Source organism: Netta rufina (genome assembly GCF_964035555.1).
Source record: "Netta rufina genome assembly, chromosome: 5".
Lineage (NCBI taxonomy): Eukaryota > Metazoa > Chordata > Aves > Anseriformes > Anatidae > Netta > Netta rufina.
Genome location: NC_140128.1, coordinates 10,815,406 through 10,832,138, shown reverse-complemented (window position 1 = coordinate 10,832,138; position 16,733 = coordinate 10,815,406). Strand labels below are relative to the sequence as shown.

Sequence of the window (16,733 nt, the reverse complement as noted above, 5' to 3'; positions counted from 1 at the left end):
GCCGAGCTTTGCCTTGAAGTTCTCCTTCCCAGTCTGTTGTTATCTGTTGCATATGTCCCCAGCTAGCGTTTAATCTGAGAACCTAGTTCCTCCCAAAGATCTCAATTTTTTAGTTTTTGTGTTCTAAATAGCCTCTGCTTCACTGGTGAGAATCATTCTTGAAGTACACACACCTTGTGAAGAAATACTTGTCCATACTGGCTGTTAAGGTCTGTGAAAACAGTAATCCTCAACTGGGTATTGATTATTTTGCATTGCAGTTTTTTTATATATGTATGTATGTATTTATTTTTTTAAACCCCAAACAAGCATCCGTTTTGCAACTGCCACGTTAAATTGCTGTCGTCCAGTAGGGAAAAACATGGCACTTCAGAGGCAGGCAGGGGTAGGGGCTAGCTGGAAAACCTAACATCTGTACTTAATTGTAGAGGTTTTTCTGCTCTAAGCGAAGGTCTGTATAACCACCATTGTATATCCAGGGCTTCGTTTTGCAAGAAAAATGAGCACCTTGATTTCATATGCTGTAAATTTTCTCTGTTATCTGAGGGCCAAGACAAGGCTTCGCTATTTCTGCTGTCAATGTGTTGCCACTAGGGCAAAATTGACCCCAGAATAAGAGCTGCTTCCTCCCGCCAGCGTGAGGCCAGTTAATAGCTTTACTTTGTTAACTCGACAGTACTGTCCAAGGGCTGTTCCCTCGTGACAAGTGTGTGAAGGTTTTGATTGCTAATGCCAGGTGTTGAGACACCTGATCTATCCAGGAGGCTTTGTTCCCTTGTAAAGCTGAACAATTACAGCTGTAAAAATAAAATTGAGAAAATGAATTAAACACAATTGTGTGTATGGGAGTCCTAAAAGTAAATAATTTTTTAAGTAGATTTGCAAATAGTGAGTACAAATTCCACAATTACCTGATGCTTTCTTACCTTAATGGCTTTTTGTTTGTTCATTGGTAATGATACATAAAGTCCTTTATTTTTGCATTGCCTACAAATCCTGCATTCATACAAAACGTCTTGGTGAATAGAATAAGGATCATTTTCTTGTCATTGAACCTGTTCTGTGGTAAAAAGAGGACTTCAATTTCCAGGACAATCAAATGGTTTTGAACATGAGCTGTTTTCGTGTAAATGGTATTGCCGTTTTTATAATGTGCTGAATGCGTAGTACTTCTCTCTACTTCTTTTTAAAAAATGACCTAGTAAATCCATGCTGAGTAATGTCTTTAGATTGTGACCTTCTGCGTGGTATTTACTTAAGGAACTAGGTGAACTAAAGAACGCGACAGAAGCAATAAATAGACCAAAAATGGAGCTGATTCTTCTTCATGTTTTACCTACAGCTATTTTGAACTGGAGAGCAGTGGACTACGGGATGAGATTAGATATCACTACAGGTTTAATGGGAAGTCAAGAACAGAGGTGTTCCCTTACCGGCTGGCAGATGGACAGTGGCACAAGATTGCTGTATCGCTTAGTGCATCTCACCTTCTGCTCCACGTGGACTGCAACAGGTAAGAAAACGTCTTCAGTAACATAATGCTTTTAAAAATGCTCTCTACTTACAGGGCAAGACTAAAACTGCAAAAGGAGATTAAAAAAAAGCTTAATTTAAAAAGTGCAGCAAACTGTAATGGAATAAGAAAAGGAAAATAAAGCATTAAAATATTACATTACATTGTGATTATGAACAAATGTGGAAAAGGTTGATTGCTGACTGGGGAGTATTAAATGCATCTCTGTTGTTTAGGCACTTGCTGATGTTATGTTTGATTGTGATTGCATTTAAGAGTGATAGATTGCTGTGCAGTCTTTCTGTTGTGAACTGCTTCACTCAGCATACCTGAAAACTTGAAGAATAGATAGATGTGTCAGAGGCATTTTAATTTTATATTACCTAATTGAGCAGTGCACTTTTTGCTGATATTCCACCCACTGCCCTGCTTGGAAAGTTCCAAGAAACCTGGCAGCTTCTTTTCACATGTATAGAACTGATGCTGCTTGTTTCTGGAAGGGTGTTCTGTCATTGAACTTTTTTTCCTTAAAAAGTTGCAAAGAGCACAAGAACAAGACGGCAGATTGTCAGGATTTCAAGGAATAAAAAGGCAATGACCCAGGAATCTCTCTTCTGATGGGACATGATCTCGCAACATATTGAAGACTGGCTTTTGCTAAATTAGTGGTTGATGAGGGAACTCAGAAAACTCAAAATTGGGACCTTCAAAAGTAGTCTTAAGGAGTGAGGAAAATGAGCTGTTACTTTCAGATATTCCTGCACTGAAACAAGTATGAAAATATTTTTTGTATTTGGTGAGAGGATCAGTCTACTGTATGTGTTTTGGAATTGTTCGACTTAAATGGATAGGGCGATGGTAGCTGATATTTCTTCCTAAAGTCCTCATTTCAGGCAGGCAGAATAAAGTTATGGGACTTTTATGGCAGGACATGCTAATTGGAACATTTGGAAAAGTTTTAAAACTGTCCAAAGTAGTTATGAAGTACTGTCTTAAAAGGAATGTTACAACCATTTTCTGCAATTGCATTAACTACTGACAGTAATAACCTAATCTCAAGGAAGGTTGCCTATTAAATCTTTTTGTTCATACCCTAAAAACAATTATATGCTTAGAACAGTTTTGATTTCATTCAGGCATGAAATTTATAATTTGTAAAGATTGTCTTCGTCTTGGTCTTCGGATTTGTTTATCTTACCATTATTTTTTTATTGGTTATAATTTCTTTTTCTTTTCTGTTTATTGGCATACTGGGTTTTGGGACAGATTCCTCATCTCCTATGTTTTATTTATTTATTGTGTTTTTTTTTTTAATATATATATATACATGTATGTATATATATATATATAGTATACATCTTGATGAACAGTAATTGTGTTATGGAAGACCTGCTTAGCAGATTTTTTTTCTTTTTTTTTTTTTTTTTTTGCTGGCTGCCTTCTTGCATGTGATGTTAAAGGAAGATGACACAAAATGCCTGTCTGGTACAGAAGTCTATCCAGGAACAAGAGAGCTGCATAGTGTCATGGTTGATGTTCTTTACAGTAACAAGAAGCAATAGATAAATACAATTATAGAATAAGCTGTGCTGTCATATGAGGTGATAAATACGTATAGATGTCTCTGTCAGCCCCTAAACAGGGCTGATGGATCTAAGAGTGTCCCCTTGGCTGTTCCCAGCATAGCTTCATACCTAAATATCTATTTGGCCATGGATTTGTGGCAGTTTATGACAACTCCTGCATAAAGTAATAGGAATAGTTTTGAAAGCAAGACTTGTATACAGATCATAGTGAAAACTTAAATGGTGAGGGGAAAAAGGAAAAAAAGGTTTTAAAGTTCCTGACTCAGCTGTGTCATTTCTGTTGGGTTAATTAGAGACTTTTGTGAATGTTGGTGTTGTAGTTTGCTTTTTATTTTAGCTCCCTACATCTTTGCACTCAAAGGAGGAGTCAACATATTTTTCATTTTTGTACTGGCATTTCTGGCTGACACTACAATAAATGTCAAAAGATGTGAAAATGAAATGCTTGGTCTAAAGAAGGGCAAGCCAATGAAGCGGATTTCTGAGCACTAACAAAACCCCTAAGTTTTCCTAAAATTAGAGTCGAGAAAACTGCAGCTGAAAGTATGCACAGAATCCAGCATTAAGGACTGTAGATTTATATGTAAATGCCACCCTTTTAGGCTGTGGGCAGATGCCTAATGAGAAGCGATGCTTTTGCAGACGTAACAGGGAAGGCAAACACGACTGCATTCAATAGATTCACCTGTCCAACCTCCTGCAGAGATTCGGGTTTTGCTTCTCTTTTGGAGAGTCCATCAGAACAAAAATTAGCTTCAAGCCTACCTGCCTAGTGAAAGGGGTTCTGCACTTCTTTCTTACTGTTTCCTCACCCTTGTTTAAAAAAAAGAGGGGGATAAAAATGATGAAAAAATCACAGAGAATCACAGAATGGTTGAGATTGGAAGGGACCTCCAGAGATGGTCTAGTTCAACTCCCCTCCTCAAGCAGGGTCACCTAGAATATGTTATACAGGATTGCATTCAGGTGGATTTTGAGTATTTTCAGAGAAGGAGACACACAGCCTCTCTGGGCAGCCTGTTCCAGTGCTCTGTCACCTGAACTGAAAACAAGTTCTTTCTCATATGATGACGAAACCTCTCGTGGTTCAATTTATACCCATAACCCCTTGTCCTATCACTTGCCACCACTAAGAAGAGTTTGGCTTATCATCTTTACGTTGTCCCCTCAGGTACTTATAGAAGTTGTTAATATCCCCTCTCAATCTCCTCCTCTGTAGTAGGCTAAACAGGCCCAGCGTACATGGTCTTTCCTCATAAGGCAGATGCTCCAATTCCTTCATCATCTTCATGGCTCTGTGCTGGACCCTGTCTAGAAGTTCTGTGTCCACCCTTTGGATTCCTATGGGATTTCTTTAAGGGGGTTGCAACTTGGCATCCTTACAAATGTGCATGAATTTGTATAAACACATTGTTCCTTTTGTTTTCAGCTACAGTAATATACTATACAAGACTATTCTGGATAAGTGACTTGTGAATAATGTGTTATTAAAGTTAGCCTGCATGTGAAATTGCACTGGAAGTATTTGCATTGGGAAAAATATCCAGACATAACGTAATTTTGCTACAGGATTTACATTGATACCCAAATCCGCCCTCTGGCTTCTGAAAACTGCAGTGTGTCGGAAAACATTGCATATGAAACTTTTAAGTTGTAAAGAGAGTTAAATCTACTTTTATTCCTTCCAGTCTTACCACCCACATTAATCTGGTTTGTAAAATTGCTTTGACATTGGGTACTTGATTGTCTTTTGGATTCAATTCAAAGTTGATTTCTGTTTTTCACACCTAGATAGTTTAGGGTAGGCTACCTGAGTACTGGTAAAAGCCTTTACTGCTTTTAAGAGTCATCTTTAAAACAGTATAATTGCCTCTATTCTAATGATACGTAACATGGTGGGGGAGGCATATGTATCAAAGGAGGTGTATCTGCACAAGTACAAAAGTGTCCTTTTGAAATCAGCTCCTACTGTGCCTTACTTGCTGCTTTTGGCGCTCTTGGATGAACAGGGAGTAAGAATTGTTGCTGAGTTTGATGCTCAAGCCTAGAGCTGCTGGCACAGGAAAATGCTTGAGAATCCAGGCTAAAAACCCACTGAAAGTCACTGGACTCTGTTTTCACTGACATTGAGAGCCTTTGCATTGGATCTAGGAGGTAGCCTCTAGCCAGGGATATTGTTCAGAGTTTTGACATAAGCAGTGGGTGTATATGCGCACCTATAACATTTTGGTAAGGTTCATCAGGCTTAGAAAAAATGAAAAGACTATATTCATTATGAACGTCCAACTGATGCACAAATAAAACCTATGCTGAAAGCAACACGGAAATGAATTTCACTGCTGTTGCTTTCCTTCCTGATGTTACATCTCCAGTGCTAAGTCCACTAGTGGCATGCAACTCTTGTTTTGAAACACTGGTTATGCTTTGGAGCTGTGCTTTCTTACTGCAGGGAAAAGGGAGTTGTCACCAGCTGCTTTTCTGGTGAATACTTAGGCTAATCTACTGCAACTGTCAGAGGGTCCTTAAATAACCTGTGGTCCTAAAGGGTTATTGTGTTGTGAAATAGGCTCTGTCAAGCACCTTCCCCGATTTGTTCTCTTTGGGGAGCAGAGGTAAAGGATCCTGCTGTGCGTAGCTGCATTGTCAGGAGGTTTTCAGCCCCAGGAGATTGTCAAGGCCTATTTTAAGTTGGCATTTGTTTTCAGTTCGATGGAAATTAGTTTCAGCTGTAGAAAGTGTGTAACATTGCCCAAGAGTGAGGGAATAGCATTGGGGCTACAATTTAAGAGGTGGTGGGAACTGTATTAAAATGCATTTATTGATAATTTATTAAAGAAATATAAATTCCAAATAGTTTTCAATGTATCTAATTCATCTCGGGAGGTGATCTGAAGGCTGCTTGCTTTTCGTTTTTATTTTTGCTTTATTTCTTGTCAACCATATTGCTGCAAAGGTACGCACCTGTCCAAAGAGCTTAAGTATTTCTTTCCTTGAACTCTGTCTGCAGGCATAAAAGGTAGAAGGCAATTTGCTGCAAAAATAAATGCTTTCCAGTAAAAATATGTGCTGAAGTGCATTTTATTATGAGCACAGCCTATAGTTTTGATGGATACTTGTAGCTGTTTGATGGGAGTAGTTGGTAAGTGTATAAGAGAATAGATTATAAAACTGGAGCAGGCTAGGAAGTAGTCTTCCTCTGAAAAACATGCTGTTGTCGTCTTTTATGTTTCTTCTGTTAGAACAGGGCATTAAGGAATTAAAAAATGCATGAGCAGTGAGAACTTTTTAATTGGAAAAATAAATAAATTAAAGCAACGTTGTCAAACTATGGGAACCCAATACCTCTGAGTCCTTATAAATAAAATCTTCCAGCTGCCAGTGTGACGTTTTTAACTTCTTTAGATAAACTCTGGTGACTTTGATTAAAGCATAATAAATAAAAGAACATTTAAAGTGATCACTTTAAAGGAGATTCACCACTTTACTTACTGTAAAACACTTGCTGTTGAAAGAGGAGGTGGCAAGGTGGTAGTGTTACAGAGTTAGGTAATTTATTCTCAAAACAGTTGAATATGATCTTGTGACCGAGATTGCTTCTCTGCTCTATGCTGTAGCAAAAACTGTCACAGAACTGGTTACTTAGGTAGAGTACTATAATTGTGCATTACAGGTGCACCCAACAGCTGATTTGTGGTATTCTTGATTGGAAGTTAATTTTCACCTACTGATTGTCCCTCTTGTTTGACAGAAAGGCAATAAACTCTTTAGCATAAGAGAGATCTCCATCTGGCTTATCACGTCAGCTGCTGTCAGGCCTGTATCATTATAGTTATTGTAGTTAAGCTGCAAGAAAATGTTCAAGATGCATTCAGTGTGACTCAAGAGAAGATGTTTTTTTCCTTGTTTTTATTTTTTTAATGTTTTTTTTTTTTTTTTAAGCCAGGGTTTTTCATTACATAGCCAACACATCAGAATGGTAGTATGGATGTGATTGAAGACTGAAAAATGTTATCTCTTAACCTGGTCTCTGTCTATGACGAATTTTTTTTAAATCCTAGATGAATCAGGAAAAATTCATTTTTATTTGTGTACGCTGCATTAATAGAATGGCAAGAAGATCATGAGCATGCAAGTGCTGAAAATGTACTGTAGAAAACAAAAACAAATTATTATAATCTGTGGCTGTGCCTGGCTGTCTTAGATCCTTTGCCCTCCCCTAGAAGAAGATAACACATGGAATTGGTACGAGCAGTGTCATCAGCTGGCTACCCTATGCGGGGCACTCTGGTGCAGCAGAGGGGCCTTACATAGCTCCCTGTAGCTCCTGGTGGGAACAGAGCGTGCAGCTGCTTTGGTTGCGTGAAGGGGTTTATCCAGGTCCTGCTGATGTCAGTTATTGAAGAGACTCCAGAGTTTTGTTAAGGGCCTAAAATGGGATCTTGTGTCAGTCCCCAGGGTCTGACAGTTCGGTGGAGCCAGTGTTTGGTAGCTGCAGAGCCCAGCTGCTGCTGAATAGAGACTTAGCAGTGCTTCTAATTGCTTTTTTACATTTAGATTTGGGGCTTGTGGTGAAAATGTTGACAGACAGGTTCATGACTTCCACAGGGTAGGAATAATGTGTTTATGCTTTGCTATTGGCATCTTGCATTCATCATATTTATGTGCTGTGGGTGTGTCAGAGGGTGGAGAACAGTGGAGGAAATCATTCTGAATCAGGACTGGCAAGCTTCAGTTGAGTTTGTTATTTCCTAACCCATGTGAATAGGTGTATTATCCCATTTTCTCTCTTTGTTTTTGGTTCTTTGTCCAACATACTTTATTTTTAACATCAAAGCGATAATCCCTTAAATTGGGGGTGATTAATTACAAGAGCAGTCCCTGAAAAATTTAGCACATGTATGCAGAGAAATGTATGTGGAGCTTTGTTTCTGTGGATATTTTTTTTCAGGGCAAATCTATTACTTGACTCTAGTTTCTGTTCATTTGTCAGAGTACTAATGGGGTCATATGGACAGAAAGATCATCATGATTTGAGAATCAACTACATAAAGCAAATATTTTGGGTTTTGCCTTTCAGATGACAAAAAATGATTATCTTTCACTAACCAGGCAGATCAACATAACATAGATCCAAAACATAAATGAACTCTCCCTTGTGAAATCATTAGCTAAACTCTGGAGTTCACAACTGGAAGTCACAGAGGATAACACTGGAGCTGAACTGCAAAATGGCTGTATAATTTCAGTAAATACTTTTATAAAAAGCATTGGACCTGGGCCAAATTGCAGATGAGAACCCCCCTGAACTCTTCAGAAGTTGTCTTGAGATCTGAGTCTCCGTACAGCAAATAATCCAGTGTCTGATCACTGTGGGGTTTGAGAGAAAGACTGAGAAAGCAGTGGTGAGGCTGTTCAAGTCCGTGACACCAACCCAGAGTTTTCTCAAGTGTTTTAGTTCTTAGGGAAACTTTCTTTGACAATTTGAAATAGGAAGAATTCCCCAAAAGTAATTGTTTCTGGAAATCTAAACTTGTCAAAATTCTCATGTTGCTGCAGCAAGGTGGAGGCTGCTTGTATCAGCTGCTGCTAGCCAAAATCTGACATTTCCCATTGCCGTACTAACTTGGTGACCAAGCAAACCAGCAGTGGTGTAGGAGAGGTCACATTTGTTCCAAGGCTGTGGGGTGCTTGGAGGTGGAAGGTGTCAAGGCTTGGAGATACCGTGTGTGTGGCTGTTGTGGCTCTGGGTGTGAAGTGGTGGCAAGGACATGGTGCAGCAGTGGTACGCTGTCCTCTCTCGCTTCGTGTCACGCACTGAAAAAGATATTTGCAGATTTTGCTTTATGTGGGAAAACTCTGTCCAGGCCCCAGATATGTTTAAATGGTCCTGGTGAGTCCAAGTAGGGCAAGTGGGCTCAGCACCGAGTGCGGGGGCAACTGAGTGCCTGGTTCTGTGCTGTGAGGTGAGAGCTGCTTTGTAAATGTGCTAACAGAGAATGGCACAGGCAGTCCAGCTTCATGTTTCAGTACTTCATGGGTAAGTGTTTAGTGAGCTGTCACTTTTTTTTTTTTTTTCTTTTAATGAAACGCGAGATGTTGGCTGCTGTTTTTAGTTTCTTAATGCTATGAAGAACTGCTCTTAGTATCAATGCGATGATACTCAAAGGAGCAGCAAGGTGAAAGCTGGTAGCTTGATCCTCAGCACTGCGGTAAGGTAACGTGCTCTTTCTAGTTCTATGGCTTGTTTTCATATCTGAGTCCAGTCTCTAATGAAAGAATCAATAGAAGCTGTGTTACATAATTGTGCTGCAGTTCTAGTGGCATCCCCTTCAGTAGGACAAAAATGAAAGCAAATAACTGTGTCAACTAATGCAACTAAAAGAAATTCCTAAGCCCCAGCTGACTCTTTTCTGTGTCACGCCAGCCACTTACCTTAAGCTTGACTGAAGAATGTGCTCTGCGGTGTCCCTGGGGTGAAATTCTTGCCCTGTTGAAGTCTGCGGTGAAAACTCACATTGAGTTCAGCCAAGCCGTGCTTTCACCTCTAGAGCATGTCAGATGCTGAGAGAAACGAGCTCCAAACCCGAATGTTGTCCCTGGAGAGTGCTTTTCTGTCTGTCTGCCTGGCAGTTTCCATCAAAACTTAATTTTAGAACCAATATAATGGCTTGTTCTGTGTTTACTGTATGTTTCATACACTTCCTCAGTCATGGCCAATTAGTTATTATAGGGAGAGAGTAATGTTATCTTTCAAACCACCGAGGCTAAAATGGGCAGTTGAAAAATACCATGGGAGAATGGAGATGAGGGTTAGCTGATGAACCTGCGGTAAGGGCTGGGGAATGTGGAATGAATCGGACCTCTGTGGGGTTACCGAAATGGCGGCTAATGGGGAGGACTGGCAGCTCTGGGGAGAGCCACGTGCCACTGCACAGTGCTGAGACAAAACTAACGAGAGGGCTCTGCTGGGAGCATGGAAGCAAAGGCAGAGCGTTAACAAGCAAAACTTGCGGTCCTCAGCCTGTAGGTACCTTCAGTCGTGAACAGAAATTGGCTCTGGAATATGGCTGAGGTGATTTTATGATGATATACAAATCATTTAGTGATGACATATACCCCTTGATGAGATGATCCTGTGACAAGGTACTTTGCAAGGCAATTAATTCTCAGCAGACGATTATTTTTGGGGGTAGGGAGCGGGGGGAAGAAGCTGTTTAGTAGAAATGTTGCTTGCGGCTGGTTTATTTTTAAATTTACTTTTTGTACCTGTGCAGAAAGGAGTTGAATCTTCTTACAGTCATATCTGTCTTACCATACTAGATAAAGCGACTTGGGTGTTGCGAATGAAAAAGAGGACTTAGGTAAAAAAAAAAAAAAAAAAAAAAAAAAAAAAAAAAAAAAAAAAAAAAGAGTTGTTTCTAGGCTGTAAACTTAGTGTGCTTCAGTTTCTGTTCTAAATGCCAGCTGTGAAGGCCTGTGTGCTGCAGATCTCGGGCCAGGGACCAGCATGTCCCTGTATAATTTATGTAGATGGAATGGAAGCAAAATTTCGGCACTGCTAGTTCTCACTTAACAAATGTTTTATGAAAAACACCAACAGTAATCTTAACTTTTCCATGACAGAATGGAGATGAAATAAGCCCTGTAACCATGATTTCACCTCTTTGTTCTGGTAGAATTGTATACATGGGTTAATTTTGCTGTGAGGTCTGAAGTACCAGTGTTGCTTTGTGCCATTATGATGATGAATGTTTCTACCCTATTGCTTTCTGATACCAGATAGGCTTAATTATTTACTACTTGTTTTATAGATACTTCAGTGTAGGTTTTTTTAATCTTGTATGTATCTCACTTTAAGAGCTTTTTCTTAAATTTGTGGGGAGAAGAGCTTTTCTTAATATCCTCACTTGGAAGAACTGATTGAATTCACGTCTTCCTCTTTCCAGAATCTTTTTTTAAGTGCTCAGTCTTCTGTTACTGATACTTGGCAGCTGGGATGTGTATGAGCTTTTAGTACAATGTTTAGTAGGGTAACAAGTGAGAGTGCTGTGCTTTTGGCCTTCTTGTTAACAGTCTGATTTAATCAGTGTTGTGGTTTAGAAGCTGATTCAAAGCTTGCCGATGTTATAAGGTGTCTTTTAGTGACCCTATGAGTTTGTCTTCTAATTATTATAAGTACAGGTGTCTCCTTGTGTGTTGTGGATGTTTGTGCACATCATATAAACCCCTCTTGGTACATGTTTTATGCTCTGGTACTCAAATAGCGATAGTTGCTCACAAGTGGGTAAAAAGACTGCCAAAATATCTTTGGTAAGTTGGATATTTATTTGAGAGATGGTGTTTATTTATTTGATATTTATTTGAGAGGGGAGAGCTGTGCATCCCTTGACTCTCAACTGAGATGTTTAAAGGTAAGTAACTGAATTCATATGAATTTGTGAGTGGTGGGTCTTGATTTTTTTTTTTTGAAGAGAAGTCTGTGCATGGAGATGACCTCTTCAGCACTCGAAGTATTTATTTTTCTTTGGACCCAAACACTACCTTATGCTCTGCTGTGGCCAAGCAGGTTGGATATGGTAAAGTTAGCATCTTCACCAGAAACAGAGACAACTGCATTTCTCTTACACTTCTGCTACCTGCAAATTATGTGCAAATTTTATGGGCAAAACCAAGGTTATGAGCCACATGCTGTTGGCCTCGGGTGTAACAGGTCAAGATGGACTTCAAGGAAAGACATAAAAAGAAAAAGGGTGCCAAATCTGAAATGTGCAATAACCATCTGGGTATCATGTTAACGGGTTTTATACTAAGAACCCAATATTTTTATTTGGGGGGGGCGAGGGGAGCGGGGTGGGGAAGGATAGTGCAAAGTGTTCTGAATACGTTATATGTAAGACACAGTTGACCTCATAGTTTGTCCTATTTTTTTTTTCCCCCAAACTCTTGAAAATCCTAATCCAATGGCCAGGTTACTATTTCTGACTAGAGTTAACTTCCTGGAAAAAGGAGCTACTTGCCATCTCAGTGTAGGATCCGTTTCCTTATATGTTGTAGGCATTGGCATATTTTTGCCTTACTATGTTTGATTTCACTTATTTTCACATATGTTCTCATAATTTCAGGAGTGCTTGTTCATTATATGAAGACAGGCAAACACCATAGCCTTGTAGGCAGGCCGTTAACCTGGTACTGAGGCACTCTGAAGACTATTACCATCAAGAACTAATTGTATCTTTTTTCCTGTCTTCAAATTGAAGTTAATAATACCGACCTCGTTTGTAAAGATGTCTGAATTCACCTCAGGATTTTTAGATGTATGATACCTTACTGAGTGTTCTGAGGAAGACCTTTTCTGTCCTTCATGTAGCCAATGCCATATAACTTAATGGGTCCACTCCTCTACCTGGAATCAGTAACAGTGATCCATATTAGTTTAATGTGAAAAATCATTGATAGTTTCATAGAAAACTGCAAAGCCTATTTTATTTAATTGTTTATTTTAGAAGAAAGCTTCATGTAGACAGATAACATCTACCTGTGGAGATCGTGTGGAGAAGGACTGCCCCAAACCTGACAGCAAAATGTGTGTTTCTCACCATCTTTCTTTTCATTTGTTTCATTTCCTCCTGTTGCTGGAGGATCTTAAAAGTTAATTTGCATCTCTTGAATGAAAAAAGAGGTTGCTTATAGAGGTTTAATTACATACATTTTTGTTTTTGAATTTAGATTTCATAGTCAAAATAATAAAACTGAGACGTGCATTCACTTACCTCAGCGATTTCCTATATGGAAAATCAGTGAAATCGTTTGGGTGCCATAGAATTTAGAAGAAATCAAAAACTGTGCATAAGTTCTTGAGTTTTTTACCTCACTTATGCTGTTACAGGACAGCTATTTTTTTTCTATCAGAGCTGAAAAGTAACTTTTGATTAACTAGTTTGCAGTTACTACAGTATGTTCAAAATTTAATAACAAAAGGCTTCCCTCAAAACCTGATATTTTAATCTAAATTGCTTTTCCCTATTAAGTGTTTTGAACTCCTATCTTATGACAGAAGAAATAGCATGAAAAATCAAAATTTCCCTCAGGAAAATTATTTTTCTGAAATAGAATGCTGGAAAGTGAATGAATAATTTAGTTGAAGTTGCTCTAGAGCTGAATACATGTCAAATAGTGCATCCTGTCTGTAAACACTATTAAAAAAAAGTCATGTTGTTGTTGACACATTTTCACTGGGAAATGTATAGAAAATAAAATGAAAATATCTGATATCCTCATATTTCTTTTTGAGTCTTAGACTAACACCAGTGTTGTCTGTTAAAGCTAGGTACTGATGTATCATCAGTTTCTCCATGCACATGGGATCCAGGAAACATGTTGGACAAAGTTTTAGAAGTGGCTGGTTATTTCATGCAATGGGCTGTGTTAGGAGGTATGTCACTTGCTCTGTCACATGTACGAAATTTTTGCAACCTCAGATGGAGATCATAGCAAGGATCAAGGTGGTCCGCATCTCTGTGAATTACCTCTGGAGGAAAAAAAACTAGTGCAAAACATGGGAGAACCTCCCCATCTCCCAATTTATTTCTGTTTATTAAATTGAAAAAGTTTAGAGCGCTATAACAGTGCGTTGTTGTATGTGACTTACCCCTACCCTCTGGGGTTTATATATATATCTAGGGTGAGGGGATGTCAGATTTGAGGATCAGGTTCTGAATTGCAAAAATGTGCTTCAGTGACTCACCCTGATGTCAGAATGTGCTCCTGTGCAGTCGCAGAGGCTTGCAGAGGCTGATTAATGTACAGTAAGATGAATCATACCCTAGAAACAGTTATGTCTCTTCATTAATGAAAGTGAGTCTAGAGGACGAGCTACACTGCAGGTGTAAACTTCTGCAGCATCTAAAATGGGGTGTGATGAATTCAACACCTGATTGCTACATAAATATTGATAGCTTTATGTGAGTAAATCAAATATATAAGCCTGTTCTTTGATTAGTAGAGACCAGAGGCTGGGAAATGAGGTTCCTGCCATACCTCAGTCACAGCAACATTAGACTGCAACTATTAGTTTCTTAACGATACCCCTAATAGAAGACATCTCTTGGGCTTGAATCTAGCCTGCAAATTGGATAATGCATATATGTATTTGAGCAACCTACTCGTACTTCAGACCTGAAAGAATTTGGAAATTCCATGATTTGTGCAGCTAGTTCACAAGCAAATGTTGAAATTAGAGTCTATTTTATGTTCAGCAGTTGCGTTTCTAGATCAGCCTATGTTGATTTATGCATTCTAACGCAGACAGACACAAAGTTTATTTTCTTGTTCTACTAAATATTTCAGCCATTTCTAAAATGCTTCTGGCTTGGCAAATATTATATGTATAAAGTAGAGCTATTCCACCTCAAAAGTGGACATACTCACCCAAGTGTGAACTTTCACTTGTTAAAATTGCATGTAAGAAACCTACTTTAATACATGAGAAAACTCTTTTTTTTCCTTTTTTTCCTTTCTTTTTTTTTTTTTTTTTTCTTTTCCTTTTTCCCCAGAAGAAACATGGCCTAGTATGTGAGATGCTCTGTGAAATGTCCTAGACCTTGGGCATTGTCCCTCTCTGACTCAGTCTTTGTGATCTTGGATAATCAGTTGGTCTTTCTGTCTGTCAGTCTGCACACGTGTAGAATGCTGGTAACAGAGTTCCCCTATTCTAATGGAACATTGCAAATATAAGAATAATTTTAAATTGAACGGAAGGTAACTATCTCCTCGCTTGATTTTTAGAGAGGGAGAAAGGTTTGTGTCTGCGTATTTATTTACATGCAGATATTTTAGATATGCTTCCCTTCAGGAACCCACTGATTCTTTTCCAGATATTCTTTCTGTATCGCTGTATTCATTATGTCACAGATGGCTCTTAGGAATGCGTCTTTGAAAAACGTGTTTCTGAGGATTCCATAAGAGTACTTCATAAATCAAACTGCAGATAGAGTAGATATATAAATTAAACAAAAAGCAAAACAAACAAAAAACAACAACAGAAGACCACAAAGATATCAGGGGTCTTCGTCAATTAGTTTTTTTTTCTTATTATGTTTAGCTAAGAGGGTCAGTGGTTAGTAAATATATACTGAGCATGAGCATTTCAAGAAAGGAATGGTTTACAGTTGTATTCTTCTGTGTCTGTGGTTTAGCTCCTTTGAAATATGTTGGCATAAAGTAGGGACAAAGCAAAATTTCTCTTGGGAAGTGAAGGCAGTAGTCATAAATCTGAAAGTCTCGAGCTTCTATTAACCTAGAGACCTGGGTCTCCTGATGCTGGAGGGCTGTTCAGTGTGCAGTAACTTTAGAGAGCACAGTTCCCTGGAATTCTTTTTCTAAAAAAAAAAACACTACAGTTTTTGTGAAGCGTATTGCGCATTTCTCCATGTGAGTATCAAAGCCCAAATGAGTATTGGAAACTGATATCCCAGGAGCTCTAGACCAGTACTTAATAAATTGGAAGTGTAGTAGGTACAGTTCAGCTGCTTTTATGCCAAATGCTAAGTATTGGCCAAGCTGAGCAATAGTGATGCTCTTCTACTCAGAAAATCAAGTAAGGAAATGAGAATGAGGTGAAAGCTTAATGGAGCTGTAAAAACAAACAGACAAACAAAAGAAAAATACAAAACAAAAAATCCATTTGTTTCTGTTCAGCCTGAAAAACACTTTTTTCTTGCACAAGAAAATCAATGCAGGAAAGGGGAGTGGAGCAAAATCTTTTTTTTCCCCATTTAACAAACAATAATTATAATAGAATTTGATCTTTAGATAGTTACTTTTGTCATTATGCTTTGAGATAGATTACAAAATGTTCGTGCTCCATAGGTTTTTCATAGTGTAGAAACTGTCTGAAAATAACCTGAACGATCACTAGGTTGTGATAGATTTCTGAGTGGTGTTTGTCCGTGGATAATCTAAATGCCTGGGTGAAACCCTGTTCCCCACAACTTACACGAGTAACACCTTAATCTTTTCCTGCGGACAGGGGTCTTCAATAGCCACATAGTCTCTCCCCTTCTCAAAAACCTGCTTTAGGAATGGTGCACCACTTCTGTTCCTGTGATTTTAAACAAAACCCTGGCAGCCAGGAGACGTGCCCAGCTCCTGGCTTGGCTGCAGCTGCACACCCATGAGTCCCATTGGTCTCAGTTGCCAGTGCCTGGAGCTGGTGCTGCCTTGTTCACTGATGTTTAAAAACATTTATTTTTACCTCTATGAAGTCTACTGATTGTGAATTTGTAAACTTGACGTGTTTCTTGGCTCATACTGATTGAAAAGCTGCTTTTTTTTGGTTCCAGTTTTTCTCATCTGTGGCAGTTTTGCATTTGAGTAGCTGCTTCTAGCCTTGCTGGGAAAGTCCCCTGGATTTATTTATTATTTCTTAATCACTCTACCTTTTTGTCAGGAGTTTCAGTTTTTTCTATTATTATTATTGTTATTAATTTTTAATTCATTAGTGAAGTAGTATATCGTGCGCCGTGTCTTTGGTAGTCTGCTACAGTTTTTTATTCACTGTTATGAATTCACATGCACTATTTGACCTTTTCATTTGCCAAGAATGTAGAGAGTATTACAGTGATAGCTATGTGCCT

General features: G+C 38.7%; 1 protein-coding gene across 1 annotated transcript in view; it reads left to right on the top strand.

Moving 5' to 3' along the window:
• NELL1 (neural EGFL like 1) overlaps nt 1-16,733 on the top strand; it is a gene marked incomplete at both ends in the record, with an annotated part of 286,983 nt that overhangs the window by 39,149 nt on the left and 231,101 nt on the right. Inside the window, one exon of the mRNA XM_084287507.1 lies at nt 1,343-1,513. Coding sequence (XP_084143633.1) covers nt 1,343-1,513 — 171 coding nt within the window. The remainder of the gene's footprint in view (nt 1-1,342; nt 1,514-16,733) is intronic.